We start from the raw sequence: 15,110 nt of genomic DNA on the forward strand, positions 1-15,110 counted from the left end.
CTAGAACATGGGGCTATTCTAAAACTTTTGGTGGGTAGTGTTTTTGATATTTTATAATTTTGTATCGCTTTTTCTTGTGTTTTAATTTTATAGTAGATACATTTAAAATAAATAATTAAAACAAAAATTACTATCACTATAAACAAAAAAAGCCACTTAATCACAAGCTTAATATTTGTAAGGGAGGAAACAACTACAGTATAGTAATGAGGGTTTTTTTCCCCTCAAATACTTGACATAATTGATAACAGTACTTAAATATCTTAATTACCAAAAAATGTGTCAATCTATTTTCAAAATTTGTTTGGTCCTTTGACACAATACTTTGTGTGGTCAATTTGGTTGCACCATACAGCACAATGATTTACCCCTACAAGTCTGGCAATAGTCTCTTATATGGTATAGATTCAATGCACTATACATTTCTGTGAATTCTATACATCTTTTCTATATAAGCAAGATGAAAGCATATTGTGTGTTTTAGACATACTTTAGTGGAAATCAGGCATATTTTTTCTTTTCCCCTTTGGGCACCACTCCTGTAATAAATAGCTACTACCGTTCATTACAGGCTTTATAGCATTTTCCCCATCAGAGATCCATTGAATGCTTTTACTGCAATCCGCTCTTTCCAGGGAGGTGTAAGAACTCTCTCCGGCGCTGCAGGTCACGGGGCGGTGGAACACGACGTGCTGACTGCAGTTATTACCTGTCACTTCTGCAGAGCAAGTGACACTTCTATAGAGCTGCTGCTCACAGATGTACAATGTATTCAAGCACTTTACAAGAGCAAATCAAATAGAATGAAAAGATAAAATACCACAGAGAAAAGACCACGCAGAGTCTCTATTCTATGGCATTGGAAAAAAAACCCATCCATTCTTCTTTTGTGTTAAAAAGAAAAAGAAAAAACTCTTTTAATTAACAGAGCACTTTGTTTATTAGCGGACAGTAAGGGACATCTAAACGTAAATACAAGTTGGTTTGTGTAATATACAATTAATAACATTTACAATTTATAGGTAAAATTTTAGTAGCAAATTGCAGCTGAGGATATCAAAATAAAATGCAATTTATTGGGAGGGGAACATATTTTTCTTTATACACCAGACTTCTTGTGCATTAATCTTATTGAAAGGGCAATCCCCCTAAATCACTACCTTTACCAGATAATACTAGTTATAAAAACTACATAGTAAATGTAAATAAAATTAATAACATCTCAAGTTCAGTGAAGGTATAGCAGTTTGGACTAATATTTATTGGAGGCATTTTCTGAAAGGAGATTTTAAAAATTGTTCTACAGTATATTGTGCAACTATAAAACTTAAGGGGTAAATTTACAATGTGGCATTTTACAAAACTGCTACATCTTCAACATAACAATAAAGTAAACAGTGAGTACATTTACACTATGAAGGCCATTTATATCTTCTAAACAATGTAAATCTGCATCAGCTTTGGAGGCGTAGTTACGACTCCACAGCCAGCTGGTGTCATTTGTACCCGTCCCACCACCCTCTCGTCGACTTGTCAACTGACATCGGAATGTCAACATCACGTGACATAAGTTCATATTATATAAGATATAATAATGTAACAATAAAGTGTAATAACATAATAATAGAATGGTAAATGGTTCTATATTCCTTCCAATTGACTGAAGAACCCATGGGGCCCCAGATAACACACTGGTGTTGACTTCCACCACAGTTTGCCAAAAAAAAAAAAATTCTAGGCCTTAGACGGGAGCACAAGTTGCTTGATATATGATCCATCTCTGATTAGACTACACAGCTTTATGGGACTTATTAGCAGAGTGCTTCCATTCTATTATTAGTCTGTTTAAACGGTCCCTCATAGAAAACACCCTAGAAATTATTTTAGGATTAAATGGTACATGCAAGTGACAGGTGCATATATACACAGTTCCTATTAAAACTGTGAAAAATACTACGGGTGTCAGTGACCTAATGAGGACCTTCACAAAGGATTTGAGATAAAATGTTATAATTTTATACACTTGGTACGGGTTTACTCATAGCTCCCTTCACACAATTTTTAGTGTTGTTATCACGGTTATTGCACTAGGAGGTGCCCTTGTTTTTTATAACTTTTCAGATGAAAGGAGGTGGTGTGCTTGATAAGAAGGAGCTTTTTGACGTCCAATACAAGTGGATTATCCTAGGCATCTAACACGGACGTTTTTTCAAAGACATATCATATTTGCATTATACTTATTTTGCATTCATTTATTTACATTATTGTTTATTGTCATACAACGGCCTAGCACCAACATTTTTTCTGTACGTTTTATATATATATATATATATATATATATATATATAAAATGTCCAGAGTCCGTCTCTCCCTTCAATGTATGTAATCATGCCGGGTGCCCGCATAAATGCATAAACACAGTATAGTATACTTCACCAATGGATGCAGCACTCCTGGCTCAAGAAATAATCAGCGCTTAGTCGGCATATAGGTCAACGTTTCAGTGCCTATTTATTTTTACATGTGGCACTTTCATCAGGAATGCTACTTATATATACACACACACATTTAGATATCCTTTTCCATCTGTTTCTACAGATTATTGTTTAAAGTATAAAACATATTTGCTATAGATGGTTATTTAACGTGAACTCAAATACAGGGAGTTCGGAAAGTCCCTCCACAGTGACTGAGGGGTCTATTTACTAAGCAGTGTTAGGAGACAGAGTGAAAAGTGATACGAAAGTGACAAGGTGCCAGCCAATCAGCTCCCAACTGTCATTTTTCAAACACAGCCTGTGAGATGACAGTTGGGAGCTGATTGGCCCCTGAGTGCTAAGTGGGTCACAGTCCAAAATTCAAATTTGGGAGCCACACCAACTACCAGTGAATCCCGGCCGGCGATGTTAGGCAGCGTTTGGGGTGGCGCTGCAGTACCACCTCTGGAGCCGTCACACTCTGTCATACACTTAGCACACAGTCACTGCGGAGGGACTTTCCAAACTCCCTGTATAAAGATATTCTTTTCTTTTAACCCTCCCTCAGTCCAACAGCGTCAAATGAGATACAAGAGAAAGTCAGATAAACTTTGTTTTACTGAAAATCACAGGATAGATTTATTGTACAATACAAACACATGAGCTGGGAAAGTGAGACAGTAAGTGGTAGAGAGAAACATACTAGGCCCTTATTTCACACCTCAGTCACTGACCAGTCTGAGGAGAGGAGCTCTTTAAATTGATTTTGCGCTGACAGAGCGACAAGCGGTTATTAATATTACAAGACACCCTTAGTTCTGCATTTATGGATGACTGAGCTGAGTGATTTGGTCTCAAGCTGCAACATAAGCAATTTATCCAGAATATATTGTACACATTCAGAATCAGGTCTCCAGACGCTTGCATGCGCTTTTCCTAAAAACCTTTACAATACAAACTATACCAGCAATTTAGTCACACAGCAGTCTATCATATCAATCACTGTGTATTGCTACAGGTGCCCAAACATTAATATATATCAAGTGACTTGAATAATATATAGAATAACATACAACTGAAAGGTATTACTATTCATTCTCCCGGATATCTCTGCTGACACTGTGGACCAGTCTCTTCACATCCAAAACGCTGTTCCCTATGTCTCCAGGACACTGGACCTTATTCAGAGGCGGCTGTACGGTCTACGACCGCATGGCCACCTCGATGTTTGGCCAGTGCGCATGCGCACGAGGGAGCCGGCTCCCTCGTGCGCATGCGTGAGACCCGCTACGACCGACAGCACCGGTCGTAGCGGGTCTCTTTCCAAAGGGGGCGAGCTGTCGATGTTGATTGACAGCTCGCCCCGTTTGGAAGGCGGGCCGAGGGGATGGCAGCCCAAATGGAGGCGTTCCCATGGGAACGACCACCGTTTGGGGGAGGCCCCACTGACATCACAAGTGATGTCAGTGGAGAGCTTCCGGCTCTGACAGAGCCAGAAATCTCCGGGGCTTACGACAAGTGAGACCCTACCCTAGGGTCTCGTCGTAAGCCCCGATAGTCGCGATGGTCTCTGACCATCGCGACCATCACCCAAGCGGTCGTTAGAGCTGTGGGTGTAAACCCACAGCCTAACGACCGAAACAGAGGCGGTTGGTCAGGATGCAAGCGGCCGCCCAGTTTCTGAGCGACCGCTTGCATCCTCCGACCGCCTCTGAATGAGGTCCACTGTCCTATCCTGGTTTATCAAATCAAAATTTTAGTGTTCATTTCTCTGTATCTATCTCCACTCCGCTTCTGTTATTACTTAAGAGTACTACAAAGCCTAATCCTAGGTCATCTGCTCTTCTCTATTTACACGGCATCTCTTGGAAAGCTAATAGTCTATCTCGGATTCAGAATTACCTCTATGCAGAAGGTACCCAAATTGACTTATCCTCTCCACAGCTTTAACATTCTTTACTGACCCTTGCTGGGGCGTATCTATAATGTGTGCAGTGTGTGCGGGGCACACAGGCCCCCGGGTGCAGGGGGGCCCAGTTCCGCACACCCTGCACCGATATTATTTTAAACTTACCTGTCCGCGGTCCCGTGTCAGCGCTGCTCAGAACACCGGAAAATGGCCACCACGGCCATATTCTGGTGTTTTGCGCATGGGCAGTAGACTCCTGGCACACTCTAGTTGCCGGAGTCTACTAAGGCTCCGGTGGCTAGCCAGCCGCATCAGTCGGCTACCGGCCACCGAGGAGAGAGGAGGGGGCCCCGCACCGGGAGTGCACACGGGCCCCCTCCTCTCTTAAGATGCCCCTGGACCTTTTTTAATCTCTTTCTGCAATTTCATCTTGGATGTCATGTGCAGTGCCTGCTCGAGACCTGTTTCAGCAGAGCGGCCGCACCAATCTGACGGGCCGGCCCGCCACTCTCACTGTATTCTCAAACTTGGCAGGTCTGTGCGGAGCCCCAAGAGCCTGTACTTATACAGAATGTGCCTGCTCCGATGAAGGCCGCTGACAGCTCCACCAGACCGCGGTACTTAGTGGGGACGTGACCAACTTGACCAGACCTCCACCTTACAAAAAAATTTAGAACATACTATACTTTCCTACTGGGCACACCGCAAAGGGGGGTGTATGTGCTGGGCTGGGGAGAGAGACTGCTCTCTTGGCTTCTCTTTCACTGCCCAAAGTGCAGCATCTTTTTACTATCTGGTGGCACAGAAATGTGATGTGCAGTATAAAATAAGAACTGACTACTGCAGATCTTCATAAATAGACCCTCTTATCAATAATAATTTATAAATATTATGAGAATAGTAAGGCAGTGAAAATATAACCCATTTCATGAACATTACAACTGCACTTGTTTTAAATCTCATTAAAAGCAAATAATATTGCTAAGACTTGACGTTCAAGTCACTAAGAAATAAAATTTTATTTTGAGAAAGTAATAGTATATCCTTTATCTCTGGTTGGTAGGAACAGAGGGCCTGATTCAGAGCCGGATGCTATTTGCGCTCGCTCGTTCAGAAAAAGGGGCCGGCTATTTAAATTGAGCGCTCGCTCTTTGCGGTCTGTTGACGCCTCTATGTCTGAGCGAGCGAATGAAACATGCGCTCGCTATTTTGTAAAGACGCCCCCTGGCCGCTCGCATCCTACGTCATCTCCGCTATTTATTTGATTAATCGAGTACATCGAAAGGCCTCTGAACTGCTCGCAGTGCTTGTGGTTGGATTTTCCTACCGCAATCATGCGAACAGTTCAGGCTAAGAAACAACCAAGTGACGTGGTCGATGATGCTGCTTTGTTAATTATGCACACCCTTAAAACGCCCGTTTTGACCGTTTGGCTCGCCTGCGTTCGGATCTCCACTCCCCGTTTTCAAGCACCTTCCCCTGTTACCACCCACAAACGCCTCATCCTGTCCAAGTAGCAGGCACTCGCTATTTTGCGAGCGCTCGATTTCCGACCGCAATGACTGGTTGGCGCATGCGCATTATGACCCATACGCATGCGCAGTTGTGCGAACATCGCTCGGAGCGAACGAGCGGCCGCTTACGAGCGGCTCTGAATCAGGCCCACATTACGACTGAAGATTGGAGCCCAAGAAAAGTGTAATCCCAGTTGGTCTCAATTTAGTGCAATGATTCAATGTACTGTAGTTAAAGGAAATCCTCCTGAGGGGAACCCCAGTAGGTACTGCTTTCTTTTCTAAAACATATGGGGAGTTTTCCATTTACAACAGTCATCAGGGCTCTTAACTGGAACTTGGGAATAGGAATTCTCAATACAATAATAAAAATGTCCATTACAATTAATTGTATATATATGTAAATACTGTTTAATTAGAGCTGCATCTGCTGTAGAAAAAACATCTGTTGTAGAAAGTCGATGAATTTTGCTGAGTACTATGACCTGTACTGTAGTTTAATATCTCATTGTGGTTAGTGTTTTAAAAACGTTTGCCCTATTTTTGCCAGTCAGGTTCTGTATCACAGAGTTCTTTTACCCACTTCAAGGTACTTTCATGAGAGTGTCAAGTGTTATAAAAGGTATTCTGCTGTTTAGAGTTGTTCCACCATCAGTTGCCACATGGGGGGGCACAAAAATCCACAGATTGCTGGGGAAAAGCTCCCAGAATTCCTCTTCCCCCTGTGCAAATTGACTGCACACATAAGTTAAACATGTCTGTAGCTTTACATCTTGAACTGCTGCTCAAATGTTTCTAAATTATATTTTATTTGTGTAGGACTGCCTATTGTTTGCTTTTGTTTCATTAATGTCTTTATTTTAGCAAGTTTAAAGTGGTTTATGCTGGAACCAGCCCGTAGCCAACAAGCGCATTAGAACCCTTTTCTTTGCTTCTGAAAGTCAGTTCTTTTCCTATATTTGCTGCTCTAAAAAAATAAAAAATAAAATGGGGATGGTTTCAATTGTATTTGAGGTATGAAAGTGTTATATGGTTTATAGAAGTAAGAACTGCTGGTTATTTTGTCTACACAATGTATTCTTCATGCTTTCTGCAGGTTACATTGAGGAAAAGTGTGAAATTCCATGCCCGTTTGATTGCAGACTGAGTGACTGGTCTAGCTGGACTCCATGTAGCACATCGTGTGGACCTGGAGTGAAAATGCGATTTAAATTTCTGAAAGAAAAACCTTACAATGGAGGACGGCCTTGTCCGAAGCTTGACCTTAAAAATCAGGTCAGTTCAGACTCTGTGAAATGATAATAATAATAAGTCTAATAATAAATTATATATGGTAGCGCTTATGGATTATACATACAGTCAGGTGCATAAATATTGGGACATTAACAGAGTTTTCATATTTTGGCCTCTATTCACGATCACAATGGCTTTGAAATGAAACAAACATGATGTGCTTTAACTGCAGACTTTCAGATTTAATTAGAGGGTAATTACATCCAAATCAGGTGAACGGTGTAAAAATTACAACGGTTTCTATATGTGCCTCCCACTTTTTAAGGGGCCAAAAGTAATGGGACTATCAACTCAAAACTATTTCATGGACAGGTGTGGGCTATTCCCTCGTTATTTCATTATCAATTAAGCAGGTAAAAGGTCTGGAGTTGATTCTAGGTGTGACATTTGCATTTGGAATCAGTTGCTGTCGACTCTCAATATGAGATCCAAAGAGCTGTCACTATCAGTGAAGCAAGCCATCATTAGGCTGAAAAATCAAAACAAACCCATCAGAGAGATAGCAAAAACATTAGGTGTGGCCAAATCAACTGTTTGGAACATTCTTAAAAAGAAAGAATGCACAGGAGAGCTCAGCAACACCAAAAGACCCGGAAGACCACGGAAAACAACTGTGGTGGATGACAGAAGAATTATTTCCCTGGTGAAGAAAAACCCCTTCACAACAGTTGGCCAAATCAGGAACACTCTCCAGTATGTAGATGTATATGTGTCAAAGTCAACAATCAAGAGAAGACTTCACAAGAGTGAATATAGAGAGTTCACCAGAAGATGTAAACCATTGGTGAGCCTCAAAAACAGGAAGACCAGATTAGAGTTTGCCAAACAACATCTAAAAAAGCCATTACAGTTCTGGAACAACATTCTATAGAGAGATGAGACAAAGATCAACTTGTACCAGAGTGATGGGAAGAGAAGAGTATGGGGAAGGAAAGGAACTGCTCATGATCCAAAACAGACCACCTCATCAGTGAAGCATGGTGGTGGTAGTGTCATGGTGTGGGCATGTATGGCTGCCAATGGAACTGGTTCCCTTGTATTTATTGATGATGTGACTGCTGACAAAAGCAGCAGAATTAATTCTGAAGTGTTTCGGGCAATATTATATGCTCATATTCACTCAAATGCTTCAGAACTCATTGGATGGTGCTTCACAGTGCAGATGGACAATGACCCGAAGCATACTGCAAAAGCAACCAAAGAGTTTTTTAAGGCTTAAAAGTGGAATGTTATGCAATGGCCAAGTCAATCCCCTGACCTGAATCCGATTGAGCATGCATTTCACTTGATGAAGACAAAACTGAAGGGAAAATGCCCCAAGAACAAGCAGGAACTGAAGATATTTGCAGTAGAGGCCTGGCAGAGCATCACCAGGGATGAAACCCAGCGTCTGGTGATGTCTATGCATTCCAGACTTCAGGCTGTAATTGCCTGCAAAGGATTTGCAACAATGTATTAAAAAGTGAAAGTTAGATTTAGGATTGTTTAGTTTGTCCCATTACTTTTGGCCCCTTAAAAAGTGGGAGGTACATATAGCAACCGTTGTAATTCCTACACCATTCACCTTATTTGGATGTACTTACCCTCAAATTAAATCTGAAAGTCTGCAGTTAAAGCACATCTTGTTTGTTTAATTTCAAAGCCATTGTGGTGGTGAATAGAGGCCAAAATATGAAAATTCTGTCAATGTCCCAATATTTATGCACCTGACTGTGTATGTATATATATATATATATATATATATATATTTTTTTTTTTTTTTTTTTTTTTTTTCGTTTGTTTTTGTTTTTCATAAGTGGGTTCACAAGTTTAAACAGAGCAAGTTACTTGCATGAAGTTATTCTCAAATCAGATGTAATCTCGCTGCACTAACAATTCCATTCCATTCCATTCCATTCCAAAAATGCATATATATTTTGAAGGATATCTATCTATCTATCTATCTATCTATCTATCTATCTATCTATCTATCTATCTATCTATCTATCTATCTGTCAAACTGTCTACACAACACACACGTGTTGTCTTTGTAATGAGATTATAATAGTGTATGCATTAAATATTACATTAATAGCTTTGCACGCTGTGACAATACAGTTAGATTATGCATTTATGCAGGGTTTTGTTTAGAACTAGCTGCGTAATGAATTGCATTTTCACCAGATGTGCTAAACATCAAATAACACTAATTGCTTCATCAGAAATGAGGTTAACAGGTAAGAGGAGCGTATAAACAAATGGATATTGTGTATGCTGAGTAGCAGAAATACACGTTTAATGGTATTGAAATCTATGTGCAGTGGAAAGCCCTTGTTGATGAGGCCTAAAACTGGGGATAGATTATAGGGATGATTTAACATGAAACGGGATGTATCAGCATGTTTTTCTATGAAATTCTATTTGCACCGTTGATTTATCTAATAAAAATGCCATGTTGAATCCATCAAACATTAAGAATTTGTGAAATAAGTGAATTATTTACATTTATTAATGTTATGTAGAACTTGGCTCTTCGGTTGTCACATTTCATTACACTGATGTACAGCATGATGAGTTAGTTCTCAATTATGAAATAAATGAATATATGACCTAAAGTGGTGCTATCTAGAGTAGGACCACCAGAGCCGATATACAGTATGTGTCATCATAGTTTTATTTATTTGTAATTTTTTTTAAACGGTATTATAAAGCTATAGAATAAAGCTATATTTCTGCTGCTGCTGTGCTGCCTGGGAGAGAGGGTAATTCTGTTAGGATCGACAGTCTGGGTGGCCAAGGACAGCCGCCTGCGGCAGCACTGAGCTACTTGAGCTCAGACTGCAGGAAGATTGCCTTCCTGCAGCAGCGGGTTGGCAAACTTTTTTACGATCGCCCTCTTCTTTAGCCCGGCCACCAGGAGGAATTCTACCGAAGGGCTGGCCGGGTGTGCTGAGTCGGGCGGCTGCAGGAAAATTAGCTTCCAGCAGGCTTCTCTGGCACGGTCACATCAGATACGGCCGTGTCAGGGAAAGCCCAGCCTGGTCTCCTCTGATGCCATCACATCAGGCAAGTGGTTAAAAGGCAAGACCAGGTGTAAACAAACATTCTTAAATAGAACCCTAAATCTGTTTTGTTTTACGTAATATTAAAAGGCAAATGACCATATAAATCACAACTTTTTCAAGCCTCTAAAAAAATGTAAAAAATCTCCACACAACTCTCAATCATAGAAATCATCTATTCCTGCAGCAACCCCACCTCCCCTGTCATTCCCCCTCACAGCCTGCAATGAGTCATGGGTGGTCTTTAGGAATGTTGTATGCAGTGGCTGTGTAATACCGTACAGCTATTGCTGCAGGAGGCGTCTAAGGACAAAAGACGCCGCCTGCCAGAATCGCAGATCCGCAAATAACGGTCGCGATGGTTGCAGCCATCAGCTATCTGAGTAAGCCTCAGCTGATTTAGAATGACCATTGGAACTGCTCAGCCGGGGCCAGTAAATCTGCATTGGAAGAAGCAGACCCTGGTCTCAGCACGCCTACAAAACAGGGGCGTCACGCCCCCATTTTGAAAAATGGTCAGCGTCGCCACCCTGCCCCCAAACTTGTGCAGCAAGTCAGTTATGCACTGCGAGCATTCTGCAGAATGGGTTATTCCCCTACCACCGGACTTGTATGTAAACCATCGGGTTTGCGTTCAAGTCTGAATCGATAGTAACTACATATGCATTGCATACCTATTTATACAGCTATACAAATGACCTTTTTCTGTCTATACTGCAGGACAATATAACAAGCTGTGTTATCAGCTTCCTCTGTACATTGGTGATAGGGATAATTAGCGTCTAATTGGAAGCCAGAGTGGTTTATAGTGTCCTCCAGAGTGAAATAAGCATCAGTCATTTTTCTTATTGACAGAGATCCTGATCACATTCAGCAGGGAGATCCAGAGGTCTAATTACCTGCTGGAAAGGTCAAGTACTGTGAAATATAGATAGAGCCAATAGTATCCCAAAAGGAAACGGCTTTATATTTGGCCACATTACTTACAGACACAGCTAAAATAATCCTAAAGCTAATTATTTTATGTTATTTTACCTAGGAATGTTGTTTAGCAAATAATCTCAGTCAATAATCCTAATTAAGCTTAAACATCATTTTGGGATAATGTTGACTACACTATGCTGATTTTGGATTCGGGTGCCTATTTGCCATTTACTTGCCGTTTGTTCTGGTAGCTTGATATCTATAAAGACAAGTGGCTCTTGTCATCTATTCAGCTATTTCAACAGCAATACGTAGTTATGTTCATTGTATGTCTTCTCATTACATTACACATGACATGATACTGTACATTACATAAGAATACAGTGTCTGTACAGTTTATGTAATAATACAGTGTGTTGATTACACAAATGCATAGTTACCAACTATCCTCAGTTTCTAAGTGTAATCTCAGGTTTTAAATTTTTTTCCATTAATAGTTTCTTTTTCTGGTGGCAAAATAAGTATATATTAAAGTTGTTTCTAAACTATCTCTTTGTAAAATAATGATTTCAGCTGACATGCATCAATTTCGCCTACATCCCCATCCTTCTCTTTGTACTGTGGTAGAACCTAAAGACAGTGAGTGATTCTGTTATTTGCATTACTGTATCTGTTCTGTGGGCCTGATTCTGAGATGAATTCTATAGCGCAGTCGCTGCATCTGTGGGCCTAATTCAGATGTGGACGTAATGCTGATATATACAAAGATTGAGCGATTGTTAGCCATTGCACATGTGCGTAAGTCGCACTGATTGTTAGCCATTGTACATGTGTGTAAGTCGCACTGATTGTTAGCCATTGCACGTGTGTAAGTTGCACTGATTGTTAGCCATTGCACATGTGTGTAAGTCGCACTGATTGTTAGCCATTGCACATGTGTGTAAGTCACACTGATTGTTAGCCATTGCACATGTGTGTAAGTCACACTGATTGTTAGCCATTGCACGTGTGTAAGTTGCACTGATTGTTAGCCATTGCACATGTGTGTAAGTCGAACTGATTGTTAGCCATTGCACATGTGTGTAAGTCGCACTGATTGTTAGCCATTGCACATGTGTGTAAGTCGCACTGATTGTTAGCCATTGCACGTGTGTAAGTTGCACTGATTGTTAGCCATTGCACATGTGTGTAAGTCGCACTGATTGTTAGCCATTGCACATGTGTGTAAGTTGCACTGATTGTTAGCCATTGCACATGTGTGTAAGTCGCACTGATTGTTAGCCATTGCACATGTGTGTAAGTTGCACTGATTGTTAGCCATTGCACATGTGTGTAAGTCGCACTGATTGTTAGCCATTGCACATGTGTGTAAGTCGCACTGATTGTTAGCCATTGCACGTGTGTAAGTTGCACTGATTGTTAGCCATTGCACATGTGTGTAAGTCGCACTGATTGTTAGCCATTGCACATGTGCGTAAGTCGCACTGATTGTTAGCCATTGCACATGTGTGTAAGTTGCACTGATTGTTAGCCATTGCACATGTGTGTAAGTTGCACTGATTGTTAGCCATTGCACATGTGTGTAAGTCGCACTGATTGTTAGCCATTGCACATGTGTGTAAGTCGCACTGACTGTTAGCCATTGCACATGTGTGTAAGTTGCACTGATTGTTAGCCATTGCACATGTGTGTAAGTCGCACTGATTGTTAGCCATTGCACATGTGTGTAAGTTGCACTGATTGTTAGCCATTGCACATGTGTGTAAGTCGCACTGATTGTTAGCCATTGCACATGTGTGTAAGTCGCACTGATTGTTAGCCATTGCACATGTGTGTAAGTCACACTGATTGTTAACCATTGCACATGTGTGTAAGTTGCACTGATTGTTAGCCATTGCATATGTGTGTAAGTCGCACTGATTGTTAGCCATTGCACATGTGCGTAAGTCGCACTGATTGTTAGCCATTGCACATGTGTGTAAGTCGCACTGATTGTTAGCCATTGCACGTGTGTAAGTCGCACTGATTGTTAGCCATTGCACATGTGTGTAAGTCGCACTGATTGTTAGCCATTGCACATGTGCGTAAGTCGCACTGATTGTTAGCCATTGCACATGTGCGTAAGTCGCACTGATTGTTAGCCATTGCACATGTGTGTAAGTTGCACTGCACATGAGCAGTGATTGTTTTGCAATAATGCTCGCACCAAGGAATCATTTGCAATGTGAGTGACAGGTAGTCAGCATTTGGGACAGATAACGGGGTGAGGCTAAAGAAACGCTGGCATGTTTTCTGGACGTCCATAAATTAATCACTGCGTTCTTGCACACTGCAGGAGAGACGTCTGCGTGTCTGGAGATCCACTATGCCTGCAACAGCTTAGCCTTACTCAGAAGTTTTTTGGCCACCTGATCTGTGTTCATTGTTTCTGGTTTTGTGCGTGAGCAGCGGATGTGAGATGCTATCAGTGGGCGTCTCTAAGCACAGGATGGCGACTGGCTTATTAGCATATTTTTGCTTTTGCGAATCCGTGAGAGCAGGGTCGTAGCCAGGGTAGTGCGGCCGGTGCCATCGCACAGGGCACAACAGGTCAGGGGGCGCTGTTTGGACCTGTCAAATTTCTGTTTATTATCATTCTCACTTGTAGCTTCCTCTTATTTCATCCCCAGCATCTCCTGGCCTCTCCTATCTCTTCCCTGGCCCTTCCCCATGAAGCCATGGCCCTTTTTTGGGTGCATTATGTCCCTTTGATAAATGAGGGGGGCGCCAATGCTCTTTCTGGCACAGGGTACCAAAAAGTCTAGTTACGGCTCTGCATGAGAGATCACAGCTGCAATGGCATTTGCATCAACATCTAAATCATGCTCTTTGTACGCAGGACTGTGCAGTAAAACTGTGGTAGGGCATGCTGGGATGTGTAGTTCCACAGCAGCTGGAGTGCTACAGGTTGCCTACCCGTATTAGAATATAATTTTATTTTTAAGGGGTCTATTATGCTAATTATCGGGGGCCGGGCAGCCCCCAATAATTAGCATTCTGTTTTGTCGCGAGCACTGGTGTAATTCTACATTTCTCCGGCATGGAGACAGCTGATCCGAAGTATCAGCATTCCTGGCGAATGCCTTCATAGCTACTTTAGAATTAAAATTGTAATCTGGCTTGTCAGTGTTAGTGGGCCTGGGGAACTGGGGTTCACAAAGGTGCACAAAGTCCTGGCGTCCGGAGGAGAAAGCTGGGCAGTGACAGAATGAGCAGGGTGTGGAAACAAATGCCATCTGAAAATGGTGAATGTTCCCGCAGTCAAGCTACTACTGTATGGGGATAGTGGGCCAGATCGGGGCTGAGATGTAAGCAGATGAAATCAGTGATATCTCCTGCATTACCTATATAATGAATGGCCCCAATACTTAATTTATACAAAAGTAGGTGAAAATTATAATTTTCAACTGCATTGTATAAATTTATTATATGATGATTAGACCACTAAGTGCGCAGTGAAAATATGAATCTCAAGTTGCAAGAGCATGTTAGGAATATAAACATAGATATACTGTATGTACATACGCACGTATCAAAAAAATCTGATTAAAAGTAATTTTTGCCTAAAAATGTCTTTTAAGCCCAGTGAGCATGTAATGGTAGGTGAAAGAGTACAGTAGGTGATATACTTAGCAAAGTTTCATCATGTGAAAAGTTTTGGATATATCAGCTGAATACCCCATCACCTACAACGCTACAGTATGAGATTCCATTCTTGTAATTTTATCTCATAAATTCAGAATAGTTATATTAATATTTATTAATTTTCAAGAATTTTATATCCTTTTATTACAGGAAATGGTTAGTAATTTGATGGATAATATCTGCCTATTTTTGTCCTGAACAGGTGGCTTTATACACTACAGTTTTCTTTTATACTTTTATATATGTGATAGAAAGGTAATAGGGCACC

General features: G+C 41.2%; 1 protein-coding gene across 1 annotated transcript in view; it reads left to right on the forward strand.

The window, feature by feature from the left end:
* The window catches only part of THSD7B (thrombospondin type 1 domain containing 7B), a 651,631-nt gene that overhangs the window by 455,453 nt on the left and 181,068 nt on the right, over positions 1–15,110 (forward strand). Inside the window, exon 15 of the mRNA XM_088474863.1 lies at positions 6,997–7,175. Coding sequence (XP_088330989.1) covers positions 6,997–7,175 — 179 coding nt within the window. The remainder of the gene's footprint in view (positions 1–6,996; positions 7,176–15,110) is intronic.

The sequence above is a fragment of the Taudactylus pleione genome, unplaced genomic scaffold, assembly GCF_031769625.1.
Source record: "Taudactylus pleione unplaced genomic scaffold, aTauple2 ptg000156l, whole genome shotgun sequence".
Classification (NCBI taxonomy): Eukaryota; Metazoa; Chordata; class Amphibia; order Anura; family Myobatrachidae; genus Taudactylus; species Taudactylus pleione.